This window comes from Clarias gariepinus, chromosome 2, assembly GCF_024256425.1.
Source record: "Clarias gariepinus isolate MV-2021 ecotype Netherlands chromosome 2, CGAR_prim_01v2, whole genome shotgun sequence".
NCBI classification, from domain to species: Eukaryota; Metazoa; Chordata; class Actinopteri; order Siluriformes; family Clariidae; genus Clarias; species Clarias gariepinus.
In genome coordinates this window covers 25,786,603-25,808,261 of record NC_071101.1, presented here as the reverse complement: position 1 = coordinate 25,808,261, position 21,659 = coordinate 25,786,603, and the positions used below count along the sequence as shown (strand labels likewise).

The window sequence follows — 21,659 nt, the reverse complement described above, 5'->3', positions numbered from 1 at the left end:
GAGAGTTCAAAGCATCTGTGCAACTGTCAGTCATTCCAGATGTCTATCGCTTCATCTGCCTTCACACAGAGATCTCAGTTTCTCTATTTCGATGTTTCATATGAACAGACCCTAAAGCTCGACCTGTATCAGTGACTTTTCACACTGCACTGCTGCCACATGATTTGAAGATTAGATAACTGCATGAACGTGCAAGTGTAGAGGTATTCTGAATAAAGTGGGCAGAAAGTGTACACACAATAATTTGTGCGTGTAAAGTTTTATTACATTGTTTGAACTTTAACATGTCATAGTTTTGATATTACTGTGTTAACATTCCCATAATCTGTTTTCTTATTCACTCTTTCTATGTCTCTGTCTTGTGTAATGTGTGGCAGACACAGTAAGCAATAATTCTTCATTTATTTTTTCTATTAATACATTTTGAATATTTTAATCTAAGATTAATGTTTAATTTTAAAATAATTTTAATTAAAAAAAATTAAAGTTTTAATCTTAAACACCACATTATGGTATGTTCATGTTTGGATCACAATCACTGAATTTCCTCCTGATTAAAATGTAAAAATTATAATGCAGACACCTCTTTCTAACAGCTACTGTACATACAAATTACACCATTTTATCAGCAAAGCTATTAGAACACAATCCGATTTGTTTGAAAAGAATTTAGTAACATCCTAGGAAATTAGAGCTGAGAGGACATTTTCCATTTAACTTCTAAATAATGAGAATTCAGCCACAGCATAAAACGTAATAAATAGTCTTGTGTACCACACCTTAAGCAGCATGCATCTGGTGTCCATTCTGGCTTTGGCTACCAGCTGGCAGGTCAGATTAAAAAACATCCTCGGCTGTACAGAGGACAGTGGGACTGTGGGCTCACTGGCCAGAAGTTGTCTTGCTGACCACTGACGCAGCGCCTCCACTGCTTGCTTATCGGCTTCGTCAAAGTGGAAAGTCCTACTTGATGTGCGGGCCTCAATAGGGCTGTCAATCATCCCATCAAACGTAATGGCAGACCATCCTAAAGTGGTCAGTAGAGTAATCGATCCACTGAACATTTGAGCCTGTGTACATACATTACAACACATTCTTAGTGACTCTGAATATTTAAATGATTCATATATTGCTTAAATAGACCTTAATCAACCATAATCGTTGAGATTACAGCCCATTACTTAGCTCAGCACTCAAAGTAATTACAACCTAAGTGGATGTAATCAAAGAAGCACTTCCAACAGTTTAAATCGTGCCTAGCTAATGTGAATGAAAGTCTATCAAGGTTGGCAAATACAGTTGTCTAATCTCCTTACCTTCACTCTGTGAAGACGAATGATGTCTCCAGTTCGAAAGATTTTAGGGTGATCTTCAAGCCTTTCGCTGAAAATGGTGCAGCTCACTTTAGCCATTGACTGGTCTGTGATCTTCAGTGTGGAGCAGTAATCTATGGAAAATCAATGTGTCCATGGTGATCAGGGTGGCTTAGGTGCAGGGAACTGTCAATGTTGCCTTATAAATCAGCGTCAATGGTTAAATTAAATGGACAAAGGAAAAGCACCAACACAAGTGTTCACTAGATATTGAACAAGCATTTACCTTTGAGCAGTTATCAGTAAAACTCCTCTTAACCCACTACATTATTCACACACACACGCGCGCGCACACACACACACGCGCGCGCACACACACACGCGCGCGCACACACACACGCGCGCGCACACACACACGCGCGCGCACACACACACGCGCGCGCACACACACACGCGCGCGCACACACACACGCGCGCACACACACACACACACAGAGGGAGAGAGAAAGTGAAAAAGAGAGAAGAGGGAGGGAGGTAGGGAGACCAGCCATAACATTAAAACCAATAATAGGGAGCATGAATAACTTTAATAATCCAGGTGGGATATAAAGCAGGGTCCATAAGTACTTGGACAGCGATTGCGCCAAATGGATAGCAATCAAAATAAACTGTTTATAAGTTACAAACATTTTGACATCCTTGTAATTGGACATGCATCTGAGAAGCTGTTTAGAAGTACTGTAGTTATTTCTTGACAAATTGAAAAGATAAAAGCGTCTGGCCCTGATTCCAAGCATTGAATTTACATTCAGTAGCTGCTCCTGAGAACTTTCAATATGCAGTCCAAACATGTGGCAATGCAATTGAAGGAGGCTGTACAGGTAAAAAAAAAACATGCGGAAAAAAACAACTTTAGGAATGTTCAAATCAACAATGGCGAAGGAATGCAATGGCGAGCTCAACAACAAAAAACAACCTGAAAGCCCCAGTAGATGATTGCAGAATTCTTTCCATAATAAAAAAAACTGGTAGCAGTTTTTTGCTAAAATCTCTTAAAAAAAAAAATAAATAAGGGCAAGTGATGGCACCACAATGCACTATAGGAAGAATGCAAGGCTGCAGATGCAGCATGATACTTAGAGCAAATCTTTTACTAGAAAACCTTAAGTCATGGCATTTTTGAAGTCCAACAGTCCCGTGAAAAGGTGTTTTATTTTTTTTTTGGGATATCTGTCACATTTAAATGATTCAGATCATCAAGCAAATTGAATCTTTATCTTATTCTTGAATCACAAACCCTGAGTTTTTGATGAGCTCCTGGATAAGTCGTCGTTGTGCTCTTGTGACAAATAGGCAACGCAAAAATATCAGGAAGGGGCAAACACTTTTTCACGGCACTGTACACTCACTGAATGTCAGGGCAATAATGGGCTTGTAATGCAGTTTTTAAATTGGTCTTTTTCTAGAGAACAAACATTTTACAACATACAGCTTAAAAAAGGAAATAAAACCATAAATTGGTGCACACATTTCAACAGATTTCAAATTTTCTGAAATTAACACAGGACCAACATCATATACTTATGGTTTTATGCTATGCCTTATTGGTGTATATAAGTAATAATAATTTGATTCTATTGCTTAATATACTGTTGTTGGCTTTTTCTCGTCTTTCACTTTTTGGCTTATATGTCTTTTTTTTAACTGCACCTTCAGATAATAAAAATGTTAGGCAAAAGAAAACAATTCCAATCACAGATAAGTACAAGTAAGAATGTCTCATAAAAGAAAAACTAATAACCAACAGCCGTATAACCATCAGTAAGGAATGTTACATTATATGCAGGTTAAATTAATTTCACTAAATATTTAAAGGAATGACTGAGTACTTAAACGTCAGTCTCATTACAGCACAAATGCTGCCAGATGGAGTCTTTGCAATTCAGAAGGTTAATTCATTATGCAATTATAAACTGTTGTTTTCTTTAAACACAGAAAAACTTCAAATACCTACAAACCATTTATGTTTATTTTTTTCCACGTCCTTTACTCTCTTTGAATTAGTGAAAAGCATTAGAAAGAGCGGAAAGAAGCTGAATTTTGCTGTACAAAAATAAATAAACATATCTGCAATGGACATTAGTAAGAAGCATTAATGCAGGTTTATTGTCCCCAAATAAAGCGCTGCTTGTTATTTCTGCTATGACCTCTTATATTTCACATTGATTTAGAATGAAGTGTTTGCCTCTTTAAACAGAATACATGTGCACAATGCCCAATCCTCTGTGCTGATTAAATTGGACAGGAGCCTGGACTTTCTCTGCTCATCTCAATGATCCATCGACAGAAGTCTTTGACTGAAATGAAGATTGATTTTCAGGACTTTACAAGATACCAGCACAACACATACCCTAGAAGGATCAATTATCCGAATGTGTCGAGGCACGTATAATTGCAGCTTGGAGACAGAGATGTCTACAATGGACAAGTAAGAAATTATATGCATTTCTCTCCGTGATCAAGCAAAAGAGCTGTAATTTTTTTTTTAGTTCTACTGTTTCGAATCGCTTGCTGTAACCTACACCACATCCTACGGATTAGAATGAGTTCATTCTAGTGTCCCAAACTGAGGGATGTACTGTATAAAAAAAGAACAGATGGGCAAGAAGAGAAAAAAAGTCAGAATCAAACCAAAAAGTTAAGTTATTTAAGTGAACTTACTTTGATAATGGAATGACTATGAGTAGTCGAAGCAGAGAACGATTTATGCCTAATGAATTTCAAGCACTTCAGCTGACAGATATCCCATCTAATCTAACATCCTGACTTCTATATATAATGTCAGGAGTGTGCAACATTAAAAATTTCAAAGCCATTATCCTATTGCCTAAGTCGTGTTTTAAACAGGACATGAAATAAAGCATGCTAACTTAATAAACCAGCCAATATACAACATGATGCAGCAGGTTTCGAACCACTACATTTATTATTTAACACAGATTTGCCAATTAATAAAATTTAGATTTATTATTGGCATGCATTTTTAACGGGCTATGTACAAAAATAAACAGCCATTCTCTCACAAAGGTGCTCAATTGGACGATAACAATCAATCAAATAAAAAAATAAATAAAAGTTTTACTAGAAAACTGGAAAGTATGAATTCCTCTGTCCTGCAGACATGCGAAACTTCACAATACACCATGACCTTTCCAAAGCATGGCCACCTGAGACTTTAATATGTTACATAAAAAGCTCCTAACAAAAACCTCCACCATATCATCAATTATCATATGCTTTTATTCAACATTTCTTTTTAATAAAATTTTTGAGGTTAGATCATGTGATTTTCTACCATTTCAGTCACGGTTTATAATCTGTTACTATAGAAATAATAAGGTATTAGAACGAGTGCATTAATATAAATCTACTACTAATGTTACAAGCAGAACTAATAGTTGAGCCATGCTGTTATATAATATTAATTTACACATTAAATTTAAGACTTCAACAACACGGTATTAAAAGCACATTACTGTTAAATGATTATTGGAAAATAATGACGGATTAACATTGTTGATACAAGATGAAAACATTTGAGAAATGCTATTAGCCTGCAAACAATTCAATCATATAACAAATAAGTTTCAGAACTATAGATGCCGATATAAATTCTGGGCTGATACTGACATTTAAGATAATAATTTGTCTAATAGGTGATGCAGATATTTTTTTGCTTTCTTTGATAATTATTACCTCCTTTGTGGCAGGAAAACAAAGAAATTTTCAATATGGACAAAAATACTAAACTGTTTTAAAGTCTTAAAACTCTCTTACACTATGTTTGAGCACAAATTAACACAAATTTCTATTTTATAAATTTTTTTTCACAAAATGGATACTTTATGAAAAACAATTTACAAAGTTTTAAAAGCCATTTAGTCTCCTATATTACTACCTACCCAATAAATAGAATTTTCAGTAATCACATAGTCCACAAAACTTTTCTTGAAACATAAATTAAATCTAATAAAATGTAAAAGTGATTAGAGAAAGAAAAAAAAAGTTTTTTCTTGTAGTACCCCTTAAACATGTTAAATTTTTTTGCGCAGAAAGATGGAAACCTAATCAAACGTAAAGATGGAAACGTAATCAAAGTGCCAAAAACTCGCGGTGAATCATGATGAACCTTACTTATGGCCACCGCGCGAAACCACGTAGGTGAGATAGGGTTATTACAAACTGCACATCATTGATCTTCCTAAAAGGGAGCAAAATACTCCCACTGTAAGTGATCATCTTTGAACATCCACTGGCGTCGACAATTGCCACCTGATGCCAGTCAACCTGGCAAATATCAGGCGATCCCGATAAATCAGTGCATCACTAGTCAGAACCAACTAAATATGTTATGCCTAAATTTCTCTGTTCTTCAGAATCTAGATTTAAAAAATGTAGAACACCAAAGCGATGATAAAATCTTAAATCTGACTACTCAGAAAATTTTGATTACTGTTTTATAAAATATGTTTATATAAACTGTCAGTGACATTTTAAATGGGAACATATGAATACAAATGATTCCAATGGGGGTAACGCTATACACATTTCAATTTCCCTTCCTGGTAATATTTAATACTTTAGGTAAAATTAACAAAGTCTAATAATAAACACCAGCATTTAACAACACAGAGTAAAAGGGAATAACAAGTAAGTCTACAATGACCATCAGAACAAACAGCTTAAATAACATGTTTATGATTCTTAACCAGCAAACTTCGCAACTGAGGCTGAATTGCAGGATCCATATTTAGATGCGAAGAACAGAGTTCAGTAAGTTATCAACATTTTAGGACATGCTGTTATTTAAGTTTTATAATTTATGCATGGATTGAATAAATCCATGAGAGTGTATTTAATTAACATGTAAACAAACACCAGTCGATGCATATATTATCTAACATTACTCACTGTTTATTAATGTCCAAGTTCATGGGTTGGTATTGTTCACAAATACAAAGTAAAAAAACGTAAAGCAATAGAATTTTAGTCAATTAATTCTATTTATATTCAGATACTACAGACAGGCATGTGACTACTATATCAGCATAAAATACAAACTATATCCAGTTTCTAGTAATAACTAAAGATTAAAAGACCTGTTAGCTACAGTACAGAGGTTTAAGGCCATTGCAGAAATCTTTCCTTCAGCCTCAAAACAAACAAACAAAAAAACAAACAAACAAAAAATTACCACATTTTGGGGACTTACCTGTGCCTTTGGTAGGAAAAGGCTGTTTGAAGAAGGTCACTACACCATACACATTCACTATTCTGCTGGGTTTCAGTTCGTTTAAAGGGACATATGTGTACCTGGACTGAATATAGAGAAAGAGTGATGTAAGGAGTAATAAACAAGTACAGGGGCAGACTGTCAGTTTCTCCTGAATGTAATCTGGTAGCAGCGGGGTGTTAAAAACTTTCACAAACAGTACTTGTAAAAAGTTGGAAGACTCCTTTACAAAGATGGCTTTTTCTAATTTTTTAACAATTTTTCATTTTTATTATTTTCAAATAACTGTGACTACACAAAAACTATAAAAACATGTACGCAGTGACCAAAGTCAAAGATTTGACAGATCGGCTCATTGCTGGCATAACGTCAGATGATTTATAAGGGCCCAGCTGGGACAGTTTCCCCAACCGTCATGCTGATGTTCCCACATATGCTCAGAAACTGCTGGCTGCGCTTTCTAAGCTGTAAATAAATTAACTGTTTGCTGGGGGCATTCGCATGAACACAAAATCATTACTATAACAAGCATCAGTACCCGTTAAAGAGCTTGTAGAAATAGTTAATAAGAATAAAGTGAAAAATAAGCTGATCAGCTTTAATCAGTAAAATTATTATTTCAGATTGAAGCCCACTTACATTTCTGCCTGTCTTTCTGTATGGCAGAACTCTCTCTAAACGTATTAATACAAAGAAATAACATTTTGTAAGGTTGAGTGTCTTATTCCTCGTTTCGTAGTCAGCCAAATACATTACCTGTTCGACCGGTAATCGAAGAGTGAATCACAGATGAGAAATTGAAAAAGAAGATCAGATTAAGATTACGTTTGGTCTTAAAACTACTCCAGCATGTTAAAATTCACTTAAATCACTTCAGTGCTGTTATTTTAGCAGTTTAAAAAAAGAATTAAGTAATCTCAGTAAAAATATTCAGCGTAGATGGTTTAATTAATATCTATTGGTGTAGATGTTTGTTTACAATGAGTAAGTTGCTTATTAGTAGCCTAATTTAAAGTAGATTATTAAATCTGGCCATAACTGTTTATAACATCACTTTTCGTTAGCATTTTGATTTCACTTATGGTGCAGGTTAAACTTCAGGCAGAAATCCAAGTATTGCAAAACTTTAACTGCTCATAACTTCCCCTCTGCTCAATATTTTGATTTCATCTATGGTGCATGGTTCAGTTTTCATGGTGTGTGTGTGTGTGTGTGTATATATATATATATATATATATATATATATATATATATATATATATATATATATATATATATATATATTTAACATGCTGGAATAGTTTTACTTGCAAAATCACAGGGTGATCAAATACTTATTGTATTTGATCATGTACATTAAATATATTTCCCAGCCAGGAAAACCTGCGTAAAAAGCATATGGACTAATTAACAGCAAAATAACAGGTCTTTGAGGGTTTTATATATATATATATATATATATATATATATATATATATATATATATATATACAGTATATATATATACAGTATATATATATATATATATATATATATATATATATATATATTTATATATATATATATATATATATATATATATATACACACACACACACACACACACACACACTGGGGTCAATAAGTATTTGATCACACTGTGATTTCGCAAGTTCTCTTACTTAGAAATCATAGAGGGGTCTAAGATTTTCAGCATAGGTGCATTTCCACTGTAACAGACAGAATCTAAAAAGAAAAATTCGGAAATTACATTGTATAATTTTTTAAACAATTTATTTGTGATTTACTGTGTCAAATAAGTATTTGATCACTTGCTTATCAGCCAGATTTCTGACCCTCAAAGACCTGTTATTTTGCTGTTAAATAGTCCATATGCTTCTAACGGATCCCCTCCTTGTTTTTCCTGGCTGTGTGCTTTGGGTCATTGTCATGTTGGAAAACCCAGCCAACCCAGTCTTTATTGCCCTGACTGAGGGAAGGAGGTTTTTGCCCACTATGTCACAATACATAGCCCCTTTCATCCTCTCCTTAATACAGTGCAGTTGTCCTGTCCCCTGTGCAGAAAAAAACACCCAGAGCATGATGCTTCCAGCCCCATGCTTCACTGTAGGTTTGGTATAATTGGGATGATACTCATCTTTCTTCTTCCTCCAAACACGGCGAATGGAGTTAAGACCAAAAAGTTCTACTTTGGTCGCATCTGACCACAGGACTTTCTCCCATGACTCCTCTGGATCATCCAGATGGTCCCTGGCAAACTTCAGATGGGCCTGGACATGACTGACTTAAGCAGGGGAACCTTCCATGTGATGCAAGATTTTAAACCATGACGTCTTAGTGTATTACTGATAGTAGCCTTGGAAACGATAGTCCCAGCTCTCCTCCCGTGTAGTTCTGGGCTGATTCTTCGCCATTTTTAGCATTATTGATACCCCATATATCTACTTAGACTTTGGATGATTGTGGGGTGCACAGGTGTCTTTATGACCGCTAACGACCTCAAACAGGTGCTACTAACTGGAGACTGGTTTCAGGTCCTCCAATGTATAAAAGTAAAGATATCATCGAAAGAGCAAGTTCTGACTAATGTACAGACAAATCCTATTTTATGTATATAGATTATTATTAATTTGTTATTACTAAATACTAAGTATTTTGATTTGTGTTTGAAGCAAATTTGAGTCATAATTATGTTTTTCATAATTCTCCATGATTCTGAAAAACATATTGAATTAAGAATACTCAAACACTGACTGGTACGGCAAGCGGTGTGAAAGCAATCGCTTAGGATTAGACAAAGAACCATAAGCTATACATATGCATAAACACAGACAGACAATGGATTTGAAATACAACAGTTCAACCACACATTAACATTCCGGAAAATAACACATTAACATAATGGAGTGGGCTTCCAAATGGGCCATGTAAAAATCAAGGATGTGTTTTAAAAAAAAGGGAAAACAAAGAAGCTTTTTGCAATATGCAAAACAATTTATGTTATTTAAACAAGCACAAGAAACCAACTCGTTTTTTAGCAAGGACTAGACATCGCTGAGTTTTCTTGAGAACATCAGCATACTTGTAGTTGGGTGCAATGCTCCCAGCAATAGCTGATGATCACAGTCATCATTTAAACAAACATTTTGCAATCAATATTTATGGACTTTGAGCAAGATCTGCTTGTAATAATAAGTGTAGCCTTATATAACCATGTACTGTATAAACACAAATAACAACGCTCCAAAATCTAATTCTGTAAGTATTAGCGTTAATATATTTTATCTAGTACAATAAAGGTTAAGATAAAAAGTAACTTTACCTCTGTTACTACAAAATGCATAAAAAATTTGAGGCAAAATATTTAAACTTCTATATTGAAAAGAAAGCATTTACAATCATGGATTTTAGATAAAATGCTCCATCAGGAGCACATAAAGCACACAAAAATGCTTGGAAAGGATGCAAATGGGATTAGTCATCTGCCTATTAAGAAACTGCAATCTGGTTCATATAAAAGAAATAATGGCACACACGGGAAAGCGTCTGTCTTCTCAGACTAGTTGCTCTTTATGCAGCCAACTTGTTCTTTGCCAAGAAATGTAAAAAAAAAAAAGGCACATTTGCAATTGTATTAGCCAGATGTAATCCTTAAAATGTACAATCAGTTTAACTAGTGCACTTAGGCACATAGAGTATGCAAGCAAGCACAATACCTCTGAGCTGACAACAGCAGGTCCACTGGAGACAAAGACATTAGATGAGCACACCTGTGAATACACCACATGAAATCAATCAAATGCAAATACTACAAACCACAAAGGCACTGTTATTTCTTATTTGTGTTTAAAAAAAAAAAAAGACAAGGGACTCAAAAATTGTGGATTGTAAACAAAAATGCCTGCCACTGTTAACATTAGATACTTACATACACATGGGAATCAATGCTACTCATCTCCAAAAGACATGGATGCAATCTGTCAGTCTGTTCAGTGGGTGACTTGCTGATGCTGAAGCCAGACAATAAGACAATGTCCTGGAGCAATATGCATTGGGAAAGGCAAAAGATAATCAAAAACAGCACAATGCTAGTTAACTTATCTTAAGAATGGGGAGGTTGATGAGCTCAGGGAATCCAGTGATGCCTGGATTTGTGGGCCTGCTTAAAGCTACTAAAGCAGAACAAAATACATAAACATACAGAATCGTGTCCCCCTATATTGTGAGGTCTTAAACATTTCTGTGGTCTTTAAATTTTTTTTATAATAAAGTGAGAAGCCTGCAGGATTTCATTCCAGAAAAATTTGTTACTGTTGTTGAAAAACCAAAAGTAAGTGATTTATTCAAACCTGTACATGTTTAATTAAAAAAACACAAGTTTTACATCTGTACACAGAAATGTTTACGTCCTCACAATATTGATTTTAGCAGGGACTTGATTCTGTATGTTGATGCATTTCCTTCTAAAACGTGAAGTCAGAGTGAGACGTCACATGCTGAACTGTGAGCTACTTACGCAACCATATTTGATTAAACAATGACAGTAGGTTAGCCAGCTAGCTAAATATAAAGAACAACAAATATGAACTTTTATTAATATTTATCTCACTGATGGAGAAATGTTGATGTATAAAGAAGGTTCTTATCTAGTCTAAAGAAGTTACAAACTTTACCACTGAACTAACCCAGATACATTACTGTATCCAGGACCAAAACACTAAGGGACAGGGACAAAAACATCTGAAACACCAGTTTTGATTTTAGCAGCACTTTACACGTAACATGTCTCATGTTGGTCTGATGCACCCCAATGTTGTAATTATAGCTCACATTACTATTTCTGAATTTTAACACCTGCTGCACTACACGCATTGGCCGAGACAGAGTCTGGTTGACTCTTACTAAATGTATTTAATTTGAGAGCATGCATCATTAACAAACTTTTTTGGGAACTCGCATAAAATGTAGTGTAGCACAAATGTTTGCTGGTACTTCGCAGATAAACATGGATAAAGAAAATTAAGATGCTGGATCTTTAAGCTCTGTAATCTTCAAGATCTTCAAGATCTTTAACCATCTCGTAGACAAAATGTCAACCAGGGACCTGTTGACTTTTTGTTGAGGGTACAATCAAGTCCTACATGATAATATACTCATCAGGTATGCTTCAGTTTGTATCAATATAACAATATATAAGTTAACAAGTTATTAAATTTCATTGGCTACAAATTATTTATTTGTATTAAATAAGTTTCTTGACAGAATACTTGTGCTTTAAATATCTGATCGAACAAGTAAAGGTGTAACCTGCTTGGCTGGAATAAAAGTGTCAAATCATTGCACTTTCTTATCAGTGTGTTTTATTTTTAATCAAATTGTTGTGTTTTAAAATTTTGACTGATTATTTGTAAATCTGTCTGACAAAGTTCATACTTTATTCATCAATCTTTCTGCACATAAAACATCTGCAGTAATGCCTTCTACTAAGGCTTCAGTTGACTAGCTTCTTTGTTATAGCCACAGTAATCACACCTGAGCATTTATATATTGCTGTATTCAACGTCTGCATCCATAAAATCCTGAAGCACTGTGTTTCTTTCCCCAAATTAAACACAAAAGCATTTGAAGTAGATGCGTCCTTTATGGAAGTTTAATCCTTCTTCGTAAATGCAGAAAAAGGAAACTGACAAAGCGGAGCATGCCGCCTTTATAAAAGCCGCCATGAGTCTACTGTAATCACGTACAGGATTTTAGCATCAGCTCACATTACAAAAGAAGTGCTCCTTCCAGAGGCTATCTGGGAGCTTAGCCCACTCCACAAACAAGAAGCCAGCGAGTCACGCTCAGCATAACACTAACAATAACAGTGTGGATAAACCACAGTGGAGGGCTTCTAATGAAAAAGCAGCTCTTGGACTAATGAACAAAACGAGAGATAAGGCAGTCATGAGGGCTTGAGGGGATAGGAGGACAGGATCCAGAGGGCAAAAAAAAACAAACAAAAAAAAAAAACATTTCATAGAGCAAAGCAGCAAGACTCAGATTAAAGACATGTCTCTCAGAGAGGATTTTTCTGTCACACAGACAGCAGGAAGGCAATTCAAACTATGATGATTGTGTTGCGTTATATTTTTAATGCAGCAAAATCTGCATTGTGCTACTCTCGTACTTTTCTTATCATATTCATACAAATTTTACTTAAGCAAACCATTTATTTGTGACTTGATGCTGACGACAGGATTTAATCAAAGGCCTTAATGAACAATGAAGTGTTCAAAGTTCTAATATAATAACTTATTTTACAATCAACGTTTATAACCAACGTGAAAAAAATATACATTATTAATACATCTGAAGAGTGGAACTGTTGGGTAAAAGTATTAAGCAAAATCGTATTATGGTCTAATATTATTCCTACAGAGCCGTTTCTTTACTAATGGTATTAAATTTAACCAAGTCAAGCTTAGGGATCATTCCAGCAGGAGACTCATGAACACCACCATAGGTTTCTTAAAAAGTAGTGCTAATGTTATAAACTAGAGACTTACCCCTTGACAGACAGTCTGGGAAAAATCCTTTGCCAATGTACCGAAAAAAATTACATTGATTGACGTCTGTTGTGTCGTGTCTGAACTCTGAGTGTCTTTTCCTGAGGGAAAAAAAAAAGATTCGAAAGAAAGAATGGTTAAAAACGTACATATTTTACATTACAAGCATTAAGTTTAAAAGATCTAAAAAATTTGATTCAATCACTCGAATACAGTATCTCTCCTCCCAACCCCTCTCCTCCTTTTCTTTTCCTAGCTTTGTTTGTTTCTTTACTTCTTTTTCACTCTGTAGTGAAACAGGTAGCCGGTTAATTTGTCGATATTGCTATGGACTCACAGCTTTGAACAGTTCACTGGAATCTTGTACAGGACTCCCCTATCTGTATGGCCCATCACAGCATTGCAGGCTGTTGTGCGTACTTTGTGTTCGTATGTGTGTATTGTTTACTGTTATAATTTTAACAATTTTTTCTACTCACAGACGGAGATACGAAACGTGCACAGAACACTTTACCCGAACCTAGTACTTGGGTTAAGACTGCATAAAAAAATTGTGATGAAATTGAGACCTCAATTTCTCAATTTGTTTGTAATTCCATTCAAGGACGGAAGCTGATTCTGCATCATTTGTACTCAAGTAACCCTTGCATAAAAGAGTTGCACTATATTACCTCCTTCATGCACTTGAAGGCTGAGATTGTACAGGGGAAAAAGGAAGGAGAAACAGAAATAAAAACTAAACTGTAAGTGAAGGACCAGTGATCAATCCTGAATTGCTAGTAAGCAAAAAGACTTTTATTCTACTCAATGTTTATTATTATGTGCTATTGAAAATCCCAGTTGTTATACGAATAAGGACTAAAAGTACTTTCACACATCTTTACTCTGGTCCGAATCTCCTGAGTGTTTAAACGTTATCCTCTTGGTTTGGTTTCTTTACACAGAGAAAAATCCAAGCGTACCAAAATACATCACTTTAAACCACTTATTGGTCAGATGTGTCTGCTGCGGGAGCTAATTTCACAATAGAGGTTAACCCACACTGTTTTTTTGCTGCCCTGGTGATTGTTCATTACATTGCTAGCATTAATCACTTGAATTTGAAAATGAAGGGAAGGCTAGCACTGGAAAACAAAGATGCGTTGGAGTTGCCGAAGGCGCATATCAAGAGGGCAAGGAGGTGGTGTTCATTAATCCTGCTGAACATGCTCATCAGCTGAAGATATTACCAAAGATCCATCAGGTATGCACACTGGTCCTGTTTTGGTTCAATACGTTTTCAGGAGGATAGCACCACAGTTTGCCAGATGAATCGGATCAAGATTCGGACCACCTTTTTGTGCATTTGTTTTGATATGCACCGAAATTATATGTTATGATACTGTGTTCACACAAGACAAAACAAAACTTATATCTATAGTAGGATTTAAATTGACTAAAGCATGTAGGTGCGAAAGCTCCCTAAAGGTATGAAATGAACAAATCAGAGGAGTAAAGTCATGGCTGCATGTGCCATGTTGCCCAAAACTAACTAGTGCTGCATTACATAGTGCATGCTATTCAATTCCTTTTGTGATGTGGATTCAATGAATTTCAAAGCCATAAGCAGAGCATTTGCTTCATCAGTAAAAATTTAATTGTTTGTCTGAGATGCCTAAACCCTGATGCAGTAGATTTGTTGCAAAAGCTGCTGCCGCTTTATTTCCTTATTTTGATCCTTCCGTGTATACTGGGGTTATGCTGTGGAAATTTTTATCTTCGTTCCAGAAATTGCTGGTGATTGGTTCAAATGGGTTTTGGACTTCTGATTTTTCCTAGATCCAGATAGATTTTAGGCCTTTTCAGATCCCAAGGAGCGATTATGCAAAAATGTGTAAGATGTTCAAGATAATTTTCAGGTTCTTTAAATGTGTTTTAATATGTGAAGTGGACGGATACGGTTTGGTTTCTCTTCATACAGTAGATTAATAAATGCTGATTTGTACAAACAGCTAGATTTATCTTATTTGTTATAAGTTTGATTGTATATTGTAGTGCCTTAACTTACTTAAATCATCTGTTTTTCAAGGAGGGTTCATTAGTTTCCACATACAGACTTTTGGACTTACAGATATAAGAATTTCTGTTAAGTTCTGCATAGCATCTGGGCTGTCTTCTGAAAATCCAGCAACTCTTTCATAGCATTGAAGAGATAAAAAAAAATGATACCAGTTTGATTTTTTTTTATTTGCCATCTTTGTACTTTTACTTCTTCTCTTCCTTGAATAATTAGGAAATGGTCACTTTCACATTAATCATGATGAACTTTTCATAATAAATCTAAAAAAGGTCAGACTGACAAATTGTCAAGTCAATTGCAGAGTATGTTCCATGTACTTGGTGTAGATATGTATTTTATCAATCATTTAAAATACATAAGGTATGGTTATCAATAAAATATTTAATCTTCTTACCTTTTATATTGGTGTGATTACTAACCCAAAGGTAATGATTTTCTGCAGTGTCAGTCATACTGCTGTTACCTGTAGATTGCTGTTAAGATTTCTAATTAAAATGGTTGTTCCACCAGAAGCTCTATTTTTATTGGGGCCAAAAGTATTAAAAGCAACCAATTTTTTTAAAGTAAAAGCGCTATCTGATGGTACTAGGGATGCACCGAAATTTCGGCCGCCGAAAATTTTCAGCCGAAATAGCATTATCTGTTTCGGCCGAAACGTAAGAAAGCGCCGAAAATAAAAGCCGAAATTGTCGCCACGCCTCTCCCATCCTCCCGTCTCGTTCGCGCTGTCATTACGCATCAAACACGGACTATGTTGGCGGTTTGGAAGCACTTCAAAGTTTCAGATGAGGACAGCAAAGTTGCAATATGCAACATTTTTTTAATACAAACAAAAAGAAAATATTTTAAACATGTTTTTTTAATGAAGCCATTTTCGGTTTCGGTATCGGTTTTCGGCCAAGTGCATCCAAAAATTTCGGTTTCGTTTTCGGCCCAGAATTTTCATTTCGGTGCATCCCTAGATGGTACAGTGTCTCCTGAAGGCATACAGCAATCTGATTAATGGTTGCAGTTAGACGCCTTTAGGAGATGGGCTTCTACTAGGATGTTTACTGTTTGTAATTTCTGCATCTTTAATTTGTCTTGTCTTTAAAGTATCATGATTTGATAAAGTAATACTTTTTTAAATTAGCTTTTTCGTTCTCGGTTGTTGAACTCTGATCAAAACAAATGTCATTAGAAGGAGATCCACTCTGGACTACTGTATTCTTTGTCCTTGGGAAAGGATTATTATGGTTAATAGTTTGAAGTTTATCTTTATGCATCGAGGTGATCTGTCTAGCAATCAATACTTAGTTTTTTTTGATCACTCAAGCAAAAGTTTTGTTCAAAGCAAAAATGGGAGCAACAGCCACTATTTCCCTTGTTTCGGGGTAATTGACCCTTTTTGAACGTCTTATCTTATGCATTTTCTTTGATCCACATGGGATATTGTTTTGATGCAGTTGAGCAACTGCGACATTGGGATGTTTTTTTACAACTCTCCTCGTCATGGCATTCTTCATCACAATTACAACTGATGTGTTTATTATTGCAGCTATTCGATCCTTGTCCGTATTTTAAAGACCTAAGAGAATTGGGTACAAAGAGATCCACTGAAACACTTAGATACTCAATCAGAATTCTTTTTGGGATTTTTGGTTTATTAAATGTGATGTATGTATTTGTTTTAATTACTCGTTCTTCACTTTTGATTATTATTCTTTTTACATTTATTACTCCTCGAGTCTTCAGATAATTTTTTATTTGTTCTTTATCAACATTATCTAGTTCTCTGGTACCGATTACTCCTTTTCAGTAGTTTAACACTGGATGTGGTGATGTCTTAACATGTACTCCAGCTAACATGTTGGGATCTTACAGATTTTCAGCATTGGCTTTTTTTTGTACAATTCTCAATAATTTGTCCAGTTCATGATTTTTTTTACTTCTTTTATTGTTCCTGCTATTCCTGCAATGCCTGGAATATTGTATATGGAATATTGTATATGCATCTACTGTAGGATATAGTAATGATTTATTTTAAGTTGTTTAAATTGACCCTTAGTCAAAGTCTCCAATGAGTCTGAAAGTTATTGATGTTCATTTATCTCAGGAGATTCTCTAAGTATGCTTTGAGCCGACGATTGATTGGATTGAGCCAAATGTTGTGTTGAAATACTTTTTGCTGGATGCCGCAGCAAACCACATTTCTCTGCATTCAGATCACGCTGCATTTACAAGTTCACTTACTTACTTGCCAACAATTCCGGATTGCTACAGCAGTCAAGGTCACTGGTTGCAGTCAGTGTAACACAAAACACCATTAAATTACCAATCAGGGCAAAAGCAAATGATTGTTGTACAACTCAATCACTCCTTATCTCTCTTTCTCATTTACGGGTTTCAAGGAGGTGGAGCTAAACATAATAACCAGTAATCAGGAGTTGGGGTAGTATGCTGTTACTTTCATGCCAAAAACTCCCTGATTTTATTTTTGTTCGCTTAAATGCTCACTCACTCCATCAAATTCACACTTGCGTTGTGCTTAAAACTGTACATCCTTCTCGCGCTCAATATCACAACACTCTGCTCACTGAAATCCAGCCAATCATAAGTTGTTTTTTTTTTTGTTTGTTTTTTTTAACATTGACAACCTGTTTCTGATTTAATCCTTTTAATGCTTTATGTGTCCGCTCAACACGTTTAGGTGTGTCAAACACCTACGCAGTTTGACTCGCGGTGAGACGCAATGCTGTGTACCGTGAGCCACCGCAATTGACCGCCAGATGTTGTGTGAGGTTCTGCTGGGCCCGCGATCTTTACAGATTGGAGCTGATGCACAGAGACTCTGAGAACAGAGTGAAAACTACAGAGAAGTCTACTGTTTAAGATTGAGCAATAAACCCTTTGACAACAATAAATTCTGCACTGTAAACTATGTACTTAAACTACCCAGCATTACTTTATTAGGTAAATCTAACAACAACAACAATAATAATAATTATAATAATAATTATAATAATAATAATTATAATAATAATTATAATAATAATTATTATTATTATTATTATTATTATAAACTAACACACGCAATGAAGTTCTGTAGTTGTTGGAATGTGGAAAACTCACAAGTGCTACTTATTAATTATTTTTATATATTATTGTTAATATTCTATTTTTGTTTAACAATTTTTCACTTTATTTACATTAAATAGCGAAAGGTGACTTATTTCAATACAAGAGAGTTGAAAATTCAGTGCAGACAACACTTTTTTTTTATGCAATCAATGTTTTTTGTTGGAAGAAAAAACAAAACAAAAGATAATTGTGTAAGGGAGTCGTGATCTCCATTCCAATGGAGAAAAATCATGATTCACATTTTGTCAAGAATCGTGCAGCTCTACTGCCATTACAAAGATGGGCCCTGTGCCGTACATGGTCAAGACTGATATTTACTGCTTAGATGTTGCTTTTACAGGACACACCAAGCTCTTATGATCGGAAAATAAATAGAAGTTACTTTTTGTCTGCACAAACGTGTTTTGCAGTTTATAACAGAAAAAGCAGAGGATGCATTATATACAGACTCGCCCTTACTGGAGGGGGGGCGTACTCTGTTAGAGTATTTTAACAGGTCTGCATATTGTTCCTATTGTCTCAAAATTGGTGAGTGAGTCATCAGTGAGAATTTGAACTTGAAGCAAATGGAAATTTCACTACATCAAGAACTCTGCAACCCTGGGTTATGTTCCAATCCTCTTAAACCAAATTCAGCCAAAACAATACGAATGGGAGGCCGAGCAACCCGTATACACTGCTTTGTTTAACATCATTATTACACTCGCAACAATCTGCTGCTCTGCCTCTGAGCATCACTTCTTGATTTCCTTTAGCTTTCAAACCCCATTTTCTCTGCGAGAATACCAATGATTTGTGCTGTCTATCATAAACCTGCTAGTGCCTTCTATAACCTCGGCATCAAGGCCACAGTTCCAATATAACTACCCGCTTCACAGCAGCCTGCATTAAAACAGCCTTATTGGGCATTTTGATCAGATGCTCACCTTGGATAACAGCCTTTAGCAGGTGGTCGGTCTGTCTGTGAGACACCACAGGGCCCTTCTGAACCACTTCACCCTATTAAAAAAAAAAAAAAAAAAAAATGAAAAAAAAAAAGTGCAGTCATGCAGCTAAGACATGCAGCTAAGGTTTTCTAATGTCTTTTATTTTCTTTAAAGAAAAAAAGATCACAATTTATAACCTTAATAGCCCTTTGCATACAGTCAGATGCAAGCGTGAGGTCTGATATGCTGATCTGCTGGAAGTGTGGAGGGACACTACTGTCCAGCTCAGAAGCACATTTCACTTGATGGACAGGCATTGCTCTTATCTGTAATGAGGACAATAAAACAGAAAAAAAAAATTACTTGTAAGCAGAGACACTGTCCTCCTAGAGGTGACATCAACAACTTATATTAATGACTGATTTAAAATAAAAGCACTTATACTACAGCTGTACAATATGGGCAAAAATAGCATGTAGCAATTTTAGCAACAGATTCTGGGCTAAGAGTGAATGAGACTTTTATTTTTTTAACTGTACCTTAGAAATTTTAGCAAAGACAACACAGTAATGTGGAACCCGATGAAAGCCGAATAGCAGCTTGTCATCATTTTCATTGATTCTGCTGCTAGGCTTCAGTTATTGAGAGCCACCCAGCCACCCATATCCCAAAGTTTATTAGAAAGCTTTTATATACACTAAGTGCTGATGACAAATAGTTGATGTGAATGTTTTATTTAGACATCCTCTTAGCAATACTCACAGTGTATAGGTCTCAAAACATCACCTATAATAACCCCTGTATAACTGTAGAACTCAAACAGATTAAGCCACCAGGCTCTAGCAGGTTTCTTTTACTTTCCTTATTATATAATTGTTTTATTTATAGAAAAATACAACAAAGCAAATTGTGGCATATGAAAAAAGGTTTCAATCTGACAGCAGCTGTCATTATAACGGACAATTTAATCAGGTCTCTGGATTGCACGATTTGCTTTACTTCCGTGGTTGAATACACAATGTAGGTGAAATTTTAAAAGATTGCCAAAACATCAATCACTCTGTGATTGCTGTAATTTGTGGCTTGTGATTGCGAAAGTGAACATGAACGCTGGTTATAATGAAATCCTTGTAAAGAAAGTTTCTTTGTGAAACGACCTTGATACCCAAGACTAAACACACTTCAGGAAAGCCTCAGAAAGTGGCCTGGATACTAATCATGCAAGGTACGTAATACTACTACTACTAATAATAATGATAAAAATAAAAAATAAAAAAAAAATAATAATAATAATAATAATAATACTATTATTATTATTATTATTATTATTTATATAATAATAATAATAATAATAATATCAGGACATCCTCAAAACACTTTGAAAGCAAACTATATTACATCTTAGTAGGGAGCTCATTAGCATATTGCAAGCTTTTATGATATCAGGATCAATGTAGTGGTGATATAAAAAAATATATACGGTAAAGCTCTAGTTTGTGTGCACGCATGTGTAAACATGCTTTTTCACCACAAAAAAAAATAATACCTCGACAAGAAAAAAAAAAAGCTGAGAACGTTAGACTTGAGCCTTGAAATGAATTGCAATCCTGCCTACCAGCTTCACAGCTCTCAGCCTCTCACAACTCACTCACGTTGCTTCATGGTTTAAATAATAGCACTGTACATTCTGCATAGCATAATTAATGCACATTTAGCTAGGAGTTTAAAAAAACAGTAAAAGAGCATGGTCAAAACATTTAACGCATGGTCAGAGACCACACACACACACACAAACTTCCCAACAAGTTCCCTTTGAACCCGATAATTCACTGCCCTGTCGAAAATCACATTGTTTCCGCAAATTCTCCTGACATGATAATCAGAGCTGTCTCACTGAAAGGACGATCACCTCAAACATAAACAAAACTCTATTTGATCATAAAGGACACAACTGCATCTCGATCTTCCCATCCTTAAGCGGTTTAACACTGGGAATTCTAGAAAAGAAATCCCTCACTTTTTTATTTTATCTCCTGGTCTGTGTAAATAGACCTTATATTCTGCATTTTACCATCTGTCATCTGTACAGATAACACCACTAACGCACCAGGGGCTTTAAATTCTTAAGAGATTTACAGATAATAATGAAAAACAGAAAACACAAAAAGAGACAACTTGGGTTAAGACATGACCTCTGACATTAAAGTTTGAGCAAGGTCCGAGACAGTAATATAAATAATATCTATCCATCACTGATGAAAGTCCTAAAGCTGGAAACAAAATCAGCGATGTTACTCCTGGTACGCGAACAAAAAAAAACAAAAAAAAACGTAATGGGGGTTTAAGCCGAAGCTTAAAATTCCTTCAGACATCATTATATTAGACATAAAAGTGTAGACA

At 35.2% G+C, this 21,659-nt stretch overlaps 1 protein-coding gene across 1 annotated transcript in view; it reads right to left on the bottom strand.

Moving 5' to 3' along the window:
• The window catches only part of pot1 (protection of telomeres 1 homolog), a 51,868-nt gene that overhangs the window by 17,985 nt on the left and 12,224 nt on the right, over nucleotides 1-21,659 (bottom strand). The window contains exons 2-9 of the mRNA XM_053491184.1: nucleotides 19,457-19,585; nucleotides 19,260-19,332; nucleotides 13,155-13,255; nucleotides 10,535-10,642; nucleotides 10,323-10,376; nucleotides 6,586-6,691; nucleotides 1,317-1,447; nucleotides 780-1,070 (exon numbers count right to left, since the gene is read on the bottom strand). Coding sequence (XP_053347159.1) covers nucleotides 780-1,070; nucleotides 1,317-1,447; nucleotides 6,586-6,691; nucleotides 10,323-10,376; nucleotides 10,535-10,642; nucleotides 13,155-13,255; nucleotides 19,260-19,332; nucleotides 19,457-19,576 — 984 coding nt within the window. The 5' untranslated portion in view covers nucleotides 19,577-19,585. The remainder of the gene's footprint in view (nucleotides 1-779; nucleotides 1,071-1,316; nucleotides 1,448-6,585; nucleotides 6,692-10,322; nucleotides 10,377-10,534; nucleotides 10,643-13,154; nucleotides 13,256-19,259; nucleotides 19,333-19,456; nucleotides 19,586-21,659) is intronic.